Source organism: Fukomys damarensis, unplaced genomic scaffold, assembly GCF_012274545.1.
Source record: "Fukomys damarensis isolate Sample0158 unplaced genomic scaffold, DMR_v1.0_HiC HiC_scaffold_21, whole genome shotgun sequence".
Classification (NCBI taxonomy): domain Eukaryota; kingdom Metazoa; phylum Chordata; class Mammalia; order Rodentia; family Bathyergidae; genus Fukomys; species Fukomys damarensis.
In genome coordinates, this window is record NW_022900933.1 from 16391234 (window position 1) to 16407546 (window position 16313).

A 16313-nucleotide genomic window follows, 5' to 3' on the forward strand; every position below is an offset into this window, starting at 1 on the left:
CCATGCCCAGCTTTGGTATTGCAATTTTTAAAGTAAGCATTAATACTTTTTTTTTTTTGATACAGGGATCAAACTCAGGTCCTTGGGCTTGTGAGGCAGGCGACGGAGCCACTAAGCTAAATCCCCAGCCCTAAAGTAAGCATTAAAAAGGTTATCATGAAGTGAGGTACCATGGTATTTGCCTGTAATCCCAGCACTCCGAGAGGTTGAAGCAGGAGGATACAAGTGCAAGATTAGGCAATTTAGTGAGATCCTGTCCCAAAATAAAAAATAAAAAGGACAGGGAAGGTAGCTCAGTGGTACAGCACCCCTGGATTCGATCCCCAGTACTGCGCGCGCACACACACACACACACACACACACACACACACACACACAAAGATATCATGAGATAGCAAAATCTACATAAAGAAGAAACCTCCCCATTCTGGGATCTTTGCCTCTCATTTTATTTTGTTCTTTCCAAAAACTCCCATGAGGAGCAACCAGCTTACGAAGGCCTCGAAATACATCTCCTTCAGCATCAGCTAGGGTCTTCCCTTGTTCCATTGTGATTAACCTGGCAATTTCTTTCTGGAGAGAACACACACAAATAGAAAATAATGCAAGGATGTTCCTTCCTTTCCTCCCTCCCTTCCTTCTTCCTCTTCCTTTTCTCCTTTCCCTCTCTCTCTTATGTCTTCATCTCCCCTTCCAGCCTCCCTCCCTTCTTTTTTATTTATCAGTTTGGCGTTAGGGATTGTACATAATCAGCATATTCTCTATCACCAAGCTACAGCCCTAGTCCCTATGTTACTCCATTTAATTCTGTTAGCCAAGGAAGCACAAAACTATAGGCGAGAATCAGGGTGAGAGCCATAGTCAGTGTGTCTCTGTGGTGGAGTTAGGTAAGGTCTCAGGAGGAGTGACTGACTCTCCCTAGGCAACAATGTGGAGAATGATACTACGTAGATTTCTTACCAAGTTTTCTTTAATAAGTTGTTGATAGCGAAGCAGGACTTGCTGCCGGCTTAACACTGATGTGTCTGCCCACGCAGGAAAGGCACGCTTGCAGGAAGCAATGGCCGCATCCATTTCAGCCTTGGTGGCCTCAGGGACCTGACAAATGACCTCATTGGTGGCCTGTTGGGAAAAAGAAGTCATCACACCATGCCAGTGTTGCCCTCTCTGTTTTCTGTCTGTTCACCAAGGCAGTACCACACGCTTCATGATATATACCCGGGTCCTCACCATCTACCATGCCCCCAAGACTCTACGCTAGTCAGTTTTAGTTTTAAAGCTTTGCTTACTGGGTTGTGGATGTCAATCCATTTGTCACTTTTGGATTCAATAAATTTCCCATCAATGAAGAGTTTTACAGTTGGCTGGAAAAAAAAAAGAAACCAAAAGTTAACATTAATTTGTTGTTTTGCTTTCCTATTTCCTTTTCACAAAGAAGAAGGAATCCAGGCTGACAACTGAGTCTTTTAGTGTCCACAAAAGTTATCATTAGGGCTGGGTGTGGTGGCTCAGGCTTGGAATCTCAGCTACTCTGGGGGCTGAGCTGGGAGGACAGAAAGTTTGAGCCCAGCGAGGCAACTTAGCGAGGTCTTAAAAATGAAAAAAGGCTGGGATATAGCTCACCACTAGAGTGCAGGCCTATGAGCCTAGTATGCATGAGGCCCTGGGTTCAAGAGCCAGTATTGAAAACAACGACAAAAATGTTACCAATAAGGAAGAGATACACAATATCCACATAATACTAAAGTATGGCAGTACCTCTCAATACTACTACCTCTCTCAGATTGGCAAATTCTCCGTTACTCACTCAGTAGAAGTCATGAGTAGACTCACATCACTTGTGAAACCATTTTTCCCCCTAGTACTGAGGATTGAACCCAAAGTCTCTGCTCTGAGCTACATCCCAGACCTTTTTATTTTTGGAGCCAGGATTTCACTAAATTGCCCAGGTAGGACTTGAACTTGTGATCCTCTTGCCTCAGCCTCCCTCTGCTGGGATATAGGCAAATGCCATCATGCCCAGAATCCCTGTGAAGCTTACATTTTAAAAAAGCAGCCACTCTGTGTTAACAAAGATTAGCCATTAACTTGTTGGCCCCATTGATTTTTCTGTCACATGACCATATGCCTTATCTTTATGACTGAAAGATTTTAAAAATATTTCTATCCAGGTGTTTCGTGGGTTTTTTGATTTTTGGTTTTCTTATGTGTTTTTGAAGGAACTCACTTTCACTAAATTTTCAAAGAGGTCTGTATGAATGTGTTTTGTTTTTATAACAGAATTTCGGGGACTGGTTAATTTATAAAGGAAAGCACTGCTGCCTGCCTCGCAAGTACAGGGTTCCGAGTTTGATCCCCGGTACCAAAATTAAAGAAAGAAAGAAAAGCAGCTTATTTATCTCAGAGTTCTAGAGGCTAGAAGTCTAAGGTAAGGTAGCTTTATCTGGCAAGGGCTTTGTGTTGGGTAGTAATGTAGCAAAAGGAGAAAGAGCTCTATTATGGCTGTGTCTAGATGTCCAAAGCCTCATGCAGTCATAGGTGGGGCTTTTTCTTAGGTGACTCTGTCTAGAGTGTGTGATTGATTCTTGGTGCAATGCTAGGCTCAAGGGCACTAGGAGTAAGGGTGTGAGTGCTACCCACCCCATGAAGTCTAAATAAGATAAAAAAGGGCAAAAAGACACAGTTAAGGTCTATTGTTGCTTTGCTACTGTCTGTCAACGTGAATTGTTCCCCTGTGCCACCCTTCTTAGGAACCATCTGATTATGGACTGAATCCTCTACAAACTGTGAGCCAAATTAACCCTTTCCCTTTAACTTTGGGTGTCAGGTATTTTGTCTCAGCGAAGGCCCATAAGCAAGAAAGTCATGAATCCCTCTTAACAACCTTACCACCTCTTAAAAGTTCTACTACCCAGTACAGCCACAATGGCAATTAAATTGCAACATGAGCCGGGCATGGAGGTGCACACCTGTAATCCCAGCACTTGGGAGGCTGAGGTAGGAGGATTGCTGTGAGTTCGAGACCAGCCTGGGATACATAGAGAGTTGCAAGTCAGTCTCAAATATATAGTGAGACCCTGACTCAAAAAAAAAAAAAAAAAAGGTTGTGTAGAAAAAAACTATCTAGCAGGTTCAACCAAACCTCTACAAGAAGCTGGCTGTGGTGGTATGTGCCTATAGTTCCAGCTACTCAGGGGGCTGAGGCAGAAGGGTCACTTGAGCCCAGGAATTCAAGACCAGCTGGTACAACATAGAAAGACTATTAAAAAGTCTAACTTTCTAGAGGCCACAGAAATGTTTGTACTTTTAATGTAGTAAGTAAAAAAGAAAAAAAACCTATGTATATTTTATATTATTGAAAAACTAAAGTCATCTAAATGTTACATGAAGAAATTAATTGAGGTTACATGTGCTTGATGGAGGACTATTATGCATCCATTAAAATAATAAAAAATATAAAATTATACATAATTATATATGTATATATTATATATACATTATATTAACATAATTTTACACACACACACACACACACACACACACACACATATATATATATATATATATATATAAGTATAATTACAGCTGAGGGTAGTGGCACAAGCTTGTAATCCCAGCTACTTGGGAGACTAAGGCAGGAGGATTTTAAGTTCAGTGCCAACATCAGCAACAGTGTCAGACCCAGTTTCAAAATGAAAAGGGATGGGGGTGTAACACAATAGTAGAATATCTCTGGGTTCAATCTCTGATACCATTACAAAACAAAACAAACACAAACCAATGCTTACAACATAATAGGGTGATGGATGTTCTTTTTTTGGTACTGGGGATCGAACTTGGGTCTCTGCATTTGTAAGGCAGGTGGTAGCAATGTTCTTTATCTTTTTTGTTTTGTTTTGTTTTTTGAGACAGGGTCTCACTATGTAGTTGAGACTGACCTGGAACTCACTATGTAGTCCAGGCTTGTCTCGAACTCACAGCGATCCTCCTGCCTCAGCCTCCCGAGTGCTGGGATTTACAGGCATGCGCCACCACGCCTGGCCTAATGTTCTTTATCTTGATTGTGATGTTTTTTGTTTTGATAATGATGATGCATTAAAACTGATCAAATTATGCATTTTAAATATGTATAGATTATTTTATGTCAAATTAATTTCAATAAGGTACAGGTTCCTTTTGTAAAAGAAATTGCCATGGTACCTTTTGGAACAAAAATTGTGTAGTACAGATAGTGTCTGATAGACGTAATATTACATAAGAAAATCAAGACAGATAATTTCACATACAGTCTGATCACAATAATATAAAGAAGAAAAGAAGATAGCCCAAAACTAACTGATTCATTCTCAGAAGTAAAGCTTTAGTGCTGAAGATACTCACCACTGAAGAAGAGAAGGAGGAAGCTGGATACCAGACAGAGTTTACCTTGGAAGAAACCTGTGGGATAAAATTATGATTTGATAAACGAGAGCAGAAAATTACTGAGATGTAGTGAAAGGCTACTCCAAACTCAACATTATATTAGCTACTGTGGGTATGTGGAAAAGAACTTGTGTGTTCTGAAGGGCCATATAGTCATTTAAAAAATATATGAAATGATGAGACACAGAAAACTATGAAGGAAAAATAAATCAAAATAATTGTGTCCAGTTAAGTTTCTAGGACAGTCATGATTTTAAAAAATTTTCTTGGAGCTGGGCGTGGTTACGCACACCTGAAATCCCAGTATTTGGGAGGATGAGGAAGGAGGATCTCAGTGAGTTCAAGGCCAACCTGGGCTACAGAGTTCAGGGCCAGCCTGAACTACAAAGTGAAACCCTATCTCAAAAAAATTTTTTTTTCTTGGTCATATCATATTTTCCCCATTTTTGGCCTAGAAAGTATAATCATCATAAATCTAAGAATATGAGATTACCTAATATGATACCTAAGTGTTAAATACAGTATATAATCAGTATAATAAGCCATAAATAATATAGTATATAATCACTGGAAGTAAAAATAGTACTTAATCAAATGTGAGTATAATACATATATATAAATAATTGAGTACTAATGTTCACAGCAGCTTTATTTGCAATAGCTCAAAACTTGGAAATGACTCAATGTCCACACCTACTCGCATGAATAAGGAAAGAGATGTGTATATTCAGAAATTAAATACTACTCAATGGTACAAAGGAACGAAATGATACATACAACATGAATAATTCTCAGTATGGCAAGTGAAAGAAGCTAGGCATAGATGGTTTCATTTAGGGGCTTTTTGGGGGGGTCTTTTTTTTCACTTTTCTTTTTTGGTACCAGGAATCGAACCCAGGGCCTCACGCTTGCCAGGTGGGGGCTGCACCAGTGAGCTACATCCCCGGCCCTATATATAAAACTAGAAAATACAAACTCTAATTTGTAGTATCACAAAGCAGGGATGATGGGGAATATGGTAAACTCTTTGGGTGATGGATATGTACGGTATAGGCAGTATCTGATAGGATAAAATCAGAAAATGGGGGGAGAAGGATCAGTTACAATAACCTGACTCTTGAACTATAACTCGGAGCAACCTGAAACGCAAAACTGAGATGTTAAATAAAGCTGCAATTTATCACCTACGATCTTGTCTGAAGAGAGACTAGTATTAACCAAAGCACAAGAATTTGTGTGCATCTGCAGTTATCCCCCGTGTAAAGGGTGCTGGACCTTTGAGCCAGCAGACAATCCTTGCAAATGTCGAGTCTGCTTCCTCTCCCATTCCCCACAAAAACTAATCAAAACATCAACACTCTCCGGAGTCTACCAAGTGTTGTTATAGCCACGTTCCCAATACCGATGTAGTACCCGGTACATAGGTGTTCAATAACAGGAAGGTCCCCTGCTGTCTGCCTTCCACTGTAGACTAGGTTAGACATTCCTGTTTTGTAATCCCATGTCTCCCCAGTGAGGTTTATTTCTTGGTGTTACAATTGCCTAGGTAACTGTTATCCCCAAACACTAAGTTGCAGGAGGGCAGGCACTGCACCTGTTTTGTACACCTGCTTTATAGTTATTGCGATCAAGATTGTCCAGGTATGGAAAATAATTAGCATGGAGTTGCTATTCATTAAATATTATTATTATGTATACTTATTTGCTTTTACTTTGCTATTTCAAAACAATAATTCTTTGAAAATTTTCAACTGTTATTTCTCTCACTTTGTTTTTCCTACTTCAGAGATATCAGAAACAAAAGGATGAGGGATGAGAACTTCTTTGGTGGGGGGTTGTTTTTTTGAGGCAGGGTCTCACTATGTAGTGCAGGTTGGCTTTGAACTCAGTGTGGAGCCCATGGCAATCCTCCCTGCCTCAGCCTCCCAAGTGCTGGGATTATAGGTGTGCACCTATGTACCTAATGAAGTTTAACTTCTTCAACTTATTAGCAAGCCTGCAAAAGTGACCTACACCTGATGGAGGTGGCCAGCAAACTCCCTCAGGGCAATGTGAAGGGACACAGACATGCACAGTGTCTATAGACTAAAGAAATCTAAAGTTAATCTCTGCCCATACTCTGAAGTCCACTTTCTCTATCTCACAACAATCACATCAATTATCCATTCCTAAACCTTAAAATTCTCTCTATCCAATTGCTGCTTTATAAGCATATTACACTAAAATAAGATCCTGTGTGGGGGCACATGCCTGTTATCCCAGCACTGAGGAGGCTGTGGCAGGTGGATTGCCATGAGTTTGAGGCCAGCCTGGCCTACACAGCAAGGCCATATCTCAAAAAATATAAAAAAGGTGGTGGGGATTTAGCTCAGTGGTTCCGCCTTCTGCCTTGCAAGCACAAGGTCCCAAGTTCGATCCCCAGTGTGTGTGTGTGTGTGTGCGCGCGCACGCGTGTGCGTGTGTATGGATCTATATTATATATATATAATTAAATCCTTCCTTTTCCTCAAATCTGAGTCCCCTACTTTTTTGTACCAGGGATCGAGCTCAGAACCTCACACTTGCCAGACAGGCACTGTGCACTGAGCTACCCGCTGACCCTGAGTCCCCTGCTCTTAGCCACTCTTCCTAAGAAGGCTCTATTAATGGCTCTATTATCTTTATTTCATCATCTCCCACTAACTTCAGTCTACTCCAACCTTCCTAATTACCCTGTTTACTCTGTGCCTTTGTACATCAGCAATATTTAACTTTCTTTTGACTTTTTTATAGGGGCTCAGTTAAGAGTATAGACTTGGACTTTTCCACAATGCTGAAACTGTCAGGACTTTGGCAACTCTTACAGACGGACTAAAAACCTTTTGCATAGAGGCATGTGCATGAGTCTTTTCAGGCCATGGGCTGAACCTGGATAACAGATGTCCCCTGAAAGCCTCCTGTGCTCATAGGTGGGATTTTTGGGAGATGACTGGGCCACAGGAGCATGGCCTGGAAGGGTTTCTCTCCCTCTTCAGCTCCTCCCTCACCCTGTTTCCTGGTTGCCATTCCGGGAAGTCTCTTTTCCTCTGCCAGGCCCTCCTGCACGGGAGCCACCTGAACATGGACTGAAACCTGTACAAAGTGTGAGCCAAAATAAACCTCTCCTTCTCTGAGTTGTGGGGGGTGGGATATTTTGTTCCAGCAGTGAGGAGTGTGACTAAAACGATTGTGACTCCCTATATCCATGGAGGCTTCTCAGTCCTCCCTGGACTGGACCTCAGCCGAGGTGATTGTCCTCCTCCCCACACTCCTTTTGCACTGTCTTCTGGGATGCCCTGGCATCTCTTCTCTGCCTCTTTTCCTGGTTCATCATCCTCTTCCACCTGGTCATTCAATCTTTGAATTCCTCAAGGATTGGTCTAGGCTTTGTTTTCTTCTCAATCTTCATATGCTCCTTGGATGATTTTTAACTCCTATGGCTTAGTTATCTAGATCCTGATGATGCCCAAATCTGCAGTTCTTAGAATCTTCTTCAGGCAGCATCCATGTAACTATCCTCACCACATCTCCACGTAAGCACATGTTGGAAAAGCTGTCTCCCACTATCCTCCACCAATCTGCTCTGCTTCCTCCAGCCCACCTGTCCAGTCAATGGGGCTTACAGTGAATGGGATCACTGTTTACCTAGTTGCCCGAGAAGAATCCCAAATGTCACCTTGTCTCCCTCTCTTTCCTTGGTGAGTCAAACAAGCCCTGGCAGTCTGTTTTCCTAGAAGTCTTTGGAGCACACCACCTCTTCGCCACTACTTCACATTTTTGTATGTCACCTGGACTTCAATAATGGCTTGCTAACAGGGCTTTCTGAATAGAGTTTCTACTTGATAATTAGAGGGTCTTCCTAAAATGCAAATCTGGTCAGATGACTCCCTTGTTCAAAACCTTCCAATAGGGTTGAGGATGTAGTTCAGTGATATTTGCAAAGTATGCACAGGGCTAGCGAGGCTTCTTCCTTGGGGCCAGAAAACAATACAACCTCCAGTGCCTTTCCACTTACCTGGATGCTGATTAGAAGACTATATATTATCTTTGCATCTCTCTCTCTCTCTCTCTCTCTCTCTCTCTCTCTGCCTCTCTCTCTCGGCACTGGGGCTTGAACCTAGGCATGCTATACCACTGAACTATATTCCAGTCCTTTGTATTTTGCTAAGTTGCCTGGTCTGGGCTTGAACTTGTGATCCTGCTATCTCCACCTCCCTGAGTATCTGGGATTGCAGGTGTGCACCACTAGGCCTAGGTGCTCCTCTAATTTCATAGCTTCTACTTTCTTCCTTGCTCTCTCTGCTGCAGCCACTTGGAACATGTTTTGTGTTCTTTGCCCTTGCACATGTTGATCCCTCTTGCCTGGCACTGTTTCATCCATTTGCTTGTTTCCTCTCCTCCTTTAGGTCTCCACTTGGCTATCACTTGCTCTGAGAAGTGTCACTGTGCAGTTCCTAAAGGAGCTGAATTCCTCCATTCCTCGTCTCTATGAAATAACAGTGTATTGAATTGTCTTTCCCTTTAGATCTCTAGACCACTATGTCCTCAGCTCTTAGCATGGTTCCTGGAATAGAGTAAGCACCCATCCGCAGAATGAAAGAATGAGTAGTTACCAAGCAACCATACGATACTAATTTTGCTTCATGTGCTTGCTTTTTGGATCAACCAACTTGAGCATGGTAGATCACTTAAACTGTACATGCGTGTATGCCTGTTACTGAGAATTACAGCTGGGGCCTTTGCGCTGAGCCACATCCACAGTCCTTTTAAAATATTTCTTATTTTGAGGTAATTCTCACTCTCTTGCCCAGGCTGGTACATCTCTGTAACACTGGCACTTGGGGGAGGTAGATTAGTGGTAAAACATCCCTGGGATCTATCCCCATTACTCCCTTCCCTAGCTAAAAAAAGAGGTGGAGCTGGGATAAAAATAAATCTAAGTATGATTGTGAAGCTTGTAGTCTTTGTACCACATTATTGAGGTAAGTCAGTGAGTCTCTTTCAGACTAGTTTTCCTAATTCTCAATGGAAATGATAATAACACAAGGAACAGAGTTTTTAGGTTTAGCCTTGATAACACAAGATAAACTAAATACTTAAAACATGAACTTGTACGATTATAAATCATTTTTCTTTTTAATTAAATTAATTAAAAATTTTTGGTACTGGGATTGAACTTGGGACCTTACGCTTGCAAGGCAGGCAGTGGAACCACTGAGCTAAATCCCCAGCCCTAATCTTTTCAGTTCTGGGGATTGAACCCAAGGGGTGCTGAGCTATATCTTCAGTCCTTTTGATTTTATTTTGAGACAGGGTCTTGCTAAATTCCCCAGGAGGGCCTTAAACTTGCAATCCTCCTCCCTCAGCCTCCCAGAGTACCACCACACCCCATTTAGAGAGTCTTTTATTAGTCCTCTAATATTCATGACTACCAGAATTTAGAGTTTTTTTGTTTTTTTTTTTTTGAGACAAGATCCTGCTATGTTACCCAGGCTGGTGTCAATTCTTGGTGTCAAGCAATCCTCTTACCTCCCTCATAGCTAGAGTTGCAGGCCAGAGCCATTACACCTGGCTTAGACTATCAAAATTTCATGTTACAGTAACTCCTAGTCGGCTAAGGATTATTATTTCTGGTCTTTTTCTAAGTAAGTTCAAAGGTTTATTCAAATGAATAAAAAAACAGTATCTGTCTCAAAAATAAAATACATAGGATTCTCTGTTTGTTTGTTTTTTTTTTTGGTACTGGGGATCGAACTCCGGTCTTTGCAATTGCAAGGCGGGCGCCAGCACCACTGAGCTAAATCCGCAGCCCAAAAATAAAATACATAGGAAGAGAGATGTTCTTCTTTGGTACAAAGGACTCTTAAGATTCTCAGTCTCATTGTGATGGGAGTGAAGGCAAAGGAAAAAAGCTAATTTCAGTAACAGATTTCAAGGAAGAGTTGGTAGTGGAAAACACAGGATGGAAACTTTGTTTCCCTGCTACTAAAAAAAAAAAAAAAAAGATGCCAGAAAAGAAGCAGATCACTGCAAGAAATATGAGTGAAGTCAAACCTATCTAACACCTTCCACCCACACTCTCTTTAAACAGCATATTCAAACATGAATCTTGGCTAACTCTGCCAACAATCTTAAAAATGCATACATTTCTGCAGTAGAACCCTCTGAAATCTGATAAATAACGATATTACCTAAAGGCATAACAATATAGATGTTCCCAGGCTGGATGGAATAAATAAGAAAGGCAATGCTGTTTCTTGCAGTTTTGAGTATCTTGCCAGAAGTAAACCTTGCCTCATGTCTGTCTTTGCTAGGCTGTAAGCAACAGGGGAAAGGCTATGCACAGAGCTGGGGACCACAGTACTCAGGCATGCAGTTTCTATAGCTCTACTAGTTTTCTTAGGCTGACTTCCGAGCGAAACCAGAGTGGAGGTTGTGTTGTCCTTAAAGAGCTGACTCGGGGTAAGAGCTTGGAACTTCTGGTCTTCCTCAGCTCTCATTTTCTAATACCTGTTTTGGAAAGATGTTTACTCCTTTGAACTACATGAACTATAGTAGAAACTTAACAACGTGCCCTTATTTACCTCTAATGTAAACGCTGTAACTTCACTGCAAGGTTAACTGAATGTCTTGGCAAGAAAATACAGAACTTGTGGAAATACAAAGGGCAAAATAGGTGGGAAAAACTGCCTGCTAAAGGGCTGCCTTTGGTGAAAACCTATTGAAGGCTCCTAGGAGATTCAAAGTTCAACCACTGATCTTCGCCCCACGCCCCCCTGCACACATCCTACCCCTTCATTTCGAATTAAGAACAGAGAAGATGGCGCGCAACGTGTGCGTGTGCGTGTGGGTGTGTGTGTGGGTGTGTGTAGCAATTTGGACGCTCCCAGCAGGGGAAAGAACTCTAAGACAGGTGACCAGAAATGGGCGTTTCTGGGGAGAGGAAAGTGACTAGTGCAGAGGTGAAAAGGAAAGACGGTGGTCGGACCGAGGTGACAGCAAGCAAGCAGGGACCTAGCAGGACTGGAGAAGAGTGGGCCGGAACCAGAAAAGAGGAGGGTCAGGACTGGATGGGCAAAGGGCCAGGTGCGACAGTCCAGGGCTGCATCCAAGGCGAAGGACTGTAGGGAGCAAGAGAGTGGGACAGGGACGCAGGGTCGAGTGGGCCCAGAAGGGGCTGGCCCAAAAGTCGGTCCTGCTGGAGCATGGCTCAGAGAGCGTGAGGAAAGGATCCATTCCTAGCTTCGGAGCCACCCTCACTCGCCTGCAGAATCCGCGCCCGCATCGCTGCCGCCGTCACCACCGCCGCCATGGCTCTCGGCAGCCTCTCCTCCGTTCCTTGCACTTCTGCGGACAGTGAAGCCAGAGCTCCAAGCCTCGCCCTCCATCCTGCCGGGCCTCCTCATTGGGGGAAAAAAAACCATCTTCTCTAGCCAATCACTCGCGTGAATATCCGCTCCCTCGCCCACCTCATTGCTAGCTTTGGCGATATGTGATTGGTCAGAAGCAAAAGAGTCCTTGCCCCCCTCCCACTTTAGTTAATTCTATTGGCGGAGATTCCGAGTCCGCTCGTAGAGATTTGGGTACTCTATATTAAACACGAGGAGACACCGCCCCCTAACCTGAAACCCCGATTGGCCACAAGCACACCCAAGGCCCCGCCCCCTCAATCGGTAAATAAATAAGACACTTCAAGAATTTTGCCGTGGCTCCACCTTAACAACCGCGCAGCGGGCGTGGCTACCAGGGGCGGTGCTAGGCAAATATTGACCTGTGGGGCGGGGAAAACAGACAGAGTTGCGAGTTGGGGATAGGCTATCTCGTTTGGGGCGTGGCTTATGGATCTTCACTTTCCCGCCGACGGTTGGCCACATCACGTGGCATGGGTTGGAAGATGGCGTCTCCCACTGACGGTAAGAACCGGCTTAGAGATCCTTGGCCTGCAATCTTGTTGCTTCCCTGGGCCTCTCCACTCTCCACTTGCCCGTCGCACTTACACTTCTTTCTTGAGTTCCTCTTCTTTCTCTTCTACGTCTTTGTCTGAGATGCGTCCCTGTCTTCAGCTCGTCAGCTCTTCTCAGCATCTCTGGAGTTACCCAGATTCCCCTCTGTGACGGGAGAAAGAGGACACCTGCAGAGGACAGATTCCCCGCGAAAGGACTGGGCTCACCCTGGCCCTCCCTTAGCTCCATTGGGTGAAGTTAAGGGTTGAAGAGGGAATATTGCTACGGGAAAGGAGGTGCCTTAAGACAGCTTTCTCCTTCTTTGGGCGTCCCGTTGAAGTGTTCTTCAACCCTTAACTGCTCTTGGTGGCTGACCTCACCTCAGGACTGGTCCGTCAGAGAACAGCGATTTTCTGCTATCTACCCAGTTTGGGGCTGTTGCCCTGGCAACAAAATAAAGAGAAGTGGAGGGACTTCTCGTTCTCTCGCCGTGACAGTCTTAAAGGCAATAAGTTTTGAGGTTTTTAATGTGATCTTGCATATGTCTCGGCCTCTCTTGGGTCTCTTTTGTGCATTTGTTTCCTTGGGCTGAGAGAGTGAATAATTTTTGCTTATGTGCTGTCTAAAATGCAAGTCATTTCAGGTAGCTGTTGGGTAGTTTTGGTGTAGTCTGCGTTAGTGATGTAGAGTCTTGCAGTCTGTTTTGAACTCATTTAGTTTTTTGCTTCTGCTACCCCCATCCCTGCACCGATTTCATTGATAGGTAGTTTTCCCTTTCAGACATGTTGTGTATGTCTAAAGAATCTTGGACATTCATTTTAGGAATGAGGAAAGTAAGGCCAGGGAGAGCTTTATTGGATATATACCTCCTGTATGAAAAACAAGTGGTGGGTGCTTTAGGAGGTGGAAGGATGACTCAAACATGGTATCATTTTTTCATTTCAGGTTTTATTTTTATTTTATCTTAGTGTGCTGGGGATTGAACCCAGGACCTTCTCATTGATCTACATCACAATCTCATTTTGAAACATTTTTTAAATTTTTGAGGCACGATCTCACCAAGTTGCTCAGCAGGCTAGGCTGGAACTTGGGATCACCTTGCCTCACTCTCCCAAAGAGCTGGGATTACAGGTGTGGGCCACCCTGTCCCACTGCTCATTCAGTTCTCATTTTAGATGTCGCATTTCAAAGAGGCTCAACTAGAACCCAGTATTTGTAGTCGCCCTTCCATTACTCATTACCTCAGTATCTTTATTGTCAGCATAGCTCTGTTGACTTTGTCCTTTTCATGCCCCATTATAAATTCCGAGTCTGTCTTGTTTGTTGTAGTTGGATCCCAGGTTTAAACCAGTGCCTGGTGAGCGATCTGCCTTCAACGAATGTGTGCACAAGTAATATCTTACCTTATTTTTAAATTTTAAGTTCAACCAAGTCTTATTTTTTGGAACTGGGGATCGAACTCAGGACCTTTCACTTCCCAGGCAGGCATGGGCGCCACTGAGCTAAATCCCCAGTCCCAGTCTTAAGTTTTATTTATTTATTTATTTAAGTTTATTGGTACTTTTAAAGTATACAGTCCAGTCTTAAGCTTTTTGATACTCCATGAGAAGTTATGGATGTTCAGAATCAGAGGAGAGTTTCCTACTTGTGTGCTCTTGACAAAAGTTTCTTCCTCTAGAAAAGAAATGGCATTTAAAAAGTCAGCCAAGGGAATGGAGAGTTTATGTTTCAGTTTGAGAAGGTGAGAAAATTCTGGAACTGGATGATGATGGTTGTACAGTATTAATGCATTTAATGTCACTGAACTGTACACTTAAACATGGTTAAAATGTTAAATTTTATGTTATGTTCACATGTACACATACACACACAGTCAGCTCTGTGACATAGAGCTAATTGCTTAAAACTTGGGACTCAGGACCTCAAGGGGGACAGGTGCTATGTCACTGAGCTACATCCCTGGCCCTAATTGCTTAAAATTTTTAGCTTATTATTAAGCTGTTTTTGGATTGAAGCCAGGATCTTCATACTGAGCTACACTGCCAGGTTTTTTGTTTTTTGTGTTTTTTTTGGTACTGGGTTTCAAACTTGGGACCTGGCGCTTGCAAGTCAGGTGGTGGAACCACTGAGCTAAATCCCAGCCCTATACATTGCCAGTCTTTTTAAAACATTTAAAAAAATAATTTTGAGACAGGGTCGCCATAAGTTGTCCAGGTTTGTCTCAGAATTGCCATCCTCCTGTCTCAGCCTCCCAGAGTGCTGGATTATAAATATGCACCATCACGTCTAGCTTTGTGTGTGTGTGTTTGTGTGTATGTCGATGTTTTCATTTTTCCTCAATTTGTTTTTCTTTCTTTGAACAAGAAGGATATTGGAAACATATTTTTTCCCTTTGGTTGTCTCGCTGTCTCTATGGTTACTTTGTTTGCATTTGATTTTTTTAAAGTTTCTTTCTCATCTCTTTCAGAATTATACCATTCCCCATCTAATCTTATCTTTAGAATCTGATGAAATAAAGTTGAACACTTTGGACTTAAATTGAAGTTGTAAATAAGTATCTCATCATAAAATAGCCCACTGTCCAGTGATCTCACTTCTATTTTTAGTGTTCCATCTGTCTTTGTCTTTAAAATTTAATTCAGTTGTTCATTTGGAACTAAGATTAGGTCATTAACCCTTTTGTCTTTTTCATGCTAAATTTAATGGAACTTCTTTTTAAAAAGAGTAAATTGAAATGCAAGTAAAACTGTCTAATTACTTAATTTATGAGACTAAGACTCATGACAGAAGCAAAATTTTGTCCCAGAATGTGGTATCATACAGTTGCCTCATTGGTTATTGGATTATACCTCATAGAAAGGTGTTTTTTTTTTGTTTTGTTTTTTTTGAGACAAGGTCTTGTTATGCAATTTCATCTGGCCTTGAACTCACTCTGTAGCCCTGGCCTACTCAACAGCAATCCTCCTGCCTCAGCCTCTTGAGTGCTGGAATTACAGGCGTGTGCCACCATGCATGGCTAATACGTTTGTTTTTATTATGGTTGAGCTCCTCATTGGTAACATCCAGTTGGGAACTTGAATATTGACGTGTTATGAACATATAGCTCTTCTTTTTTAGCAGTTTTGGGTGATTTAGATAAATCAATGTATTAGACTTCAGTTTCTTCCCAATTATAATGCCATTGGAAAATCCCTTGGAATATTTGTTAAAACAAATTCAGTTTAGAGAAAAGCTCATGTTCAAAAGTATTACACATCTATACATTTTCTGGCAGTGAATGCATTCACGTCTTTTCAGATTTCCAAAGATGTTGCTTACCCAGAAAATGTTAAGAGCCACTGTTTACAACATTAAATGAACTAACTATGTAAGTACCCAGCATTCAAAGTGCACAATAAATACTCAGCAGAAGAGGAAGAGTGAAAAGAAAGTGGTATAAAACAACTAGTTAGGAGCTGGGTCACGCAGGATTTTATAGGACATGATAGATAGTCGCTCACTAATTTGGCTCAGAAGACCTGAAAAACCCGAGAGTGTAATGAACAGTAACATTTTTTTGAAAAATCACTTGATTACATTGTGAAAAATTGATTTTGGGGAGAGGAAGATTAAGAATAAGAGCTAGGGGTTGGGGATTTAGCTCAGTGGTTCCGCTGCCTGCCTTGCAAGCACAAGGACCTGAGTTTGATCCCCGGTATAAAAAAAAAAAAAAAAAAAAAAAGGAACAAGAGCTGGGAGATCTGTTAAAAGACTTTGAGGTGAGAAATGATACACTAGTTTGGTTTCTTGGTGTGTTTTGCAGATAGAAACTGCTGGATTTATTGATAGATTGGTTATAGAAGGGTGTAAGAAAAGGAGGCCTGGGTTTTGGGTTTAACAATTGGAATTCATAGCATTACAGTTTCTTCAGATAGAGAGGTTAGGGAAAGT

The 16313-nt window shown here is 42.2% G+C and overlaps 2 protein-coding genes across 7 annotated transcripts in view; one reads left to right on the top strand and one right to left on the bottom strand.

Moving 5' to 3' along the window:
• The window catches only part of Aldh6a1 (aldehyde dehydrogenase 6 family member A1), a 24408-nt gene extending 12573 nt beyond the window's left edge, over window positions 1–11835 (bottom strand). Inside the window, exons 1-5 of one of the 2 annotated variants that reach the window (XM_010645479.3) lie at window positions 11705–11835; window positions 4381–4437; window positions 1290–1364; window positions 961–1122; window positions 441–573 (exon numbers count right to left, since the gene is read on the bottom strand). In XM_010645479.3, coding sequence (XP_010643781.1) covers window positions 441–573; window positions 961–1122; window positions 1290–1364; window positions 4381–4437; window positions 11705–11752 — 475 coding nt within the window. In that variant the 5' untranslated portion in view covers window positions 11753–11835. The remainder of the gene's footprint in view (window positions 1–440; window positions 574–960; window positions 1123–1289; window positions 1365–4380; window positions 4438–11704) is intronic. The other variant, XM_010645480.3, reaches the window with a different exon arrangement.
• An 82-nt stretch (window positions 11836–11917) lies between these two features.
• The window catches only part of Lin52 (lin-52 DREAM MuvB core complex component), a 97500-nt gene continuing 93104 nt past the window's right edge, over window positions 11918–16313 (top strand). For 3 of the 5 annotated variants that reach the window (XR_004518316.1, XM_033766681.1, XM_033766683.1), the window contains exon 1: window positions 11918–12353. Coding sequence is in view for 4 of the 5 variants with exons in the window: in XM_033766681.1 (XP_033622572.1) it covers window positions 12323–12353 (31 nt within the window). In the remaining variant the exon portion in view is untranslated. The remainder of the gene's footprint in view (window positions 12354–16313) is intronic. The other 2 variants (XM_010645477.3, XM_033766682.1) reach the window with 2 other exon arrangements.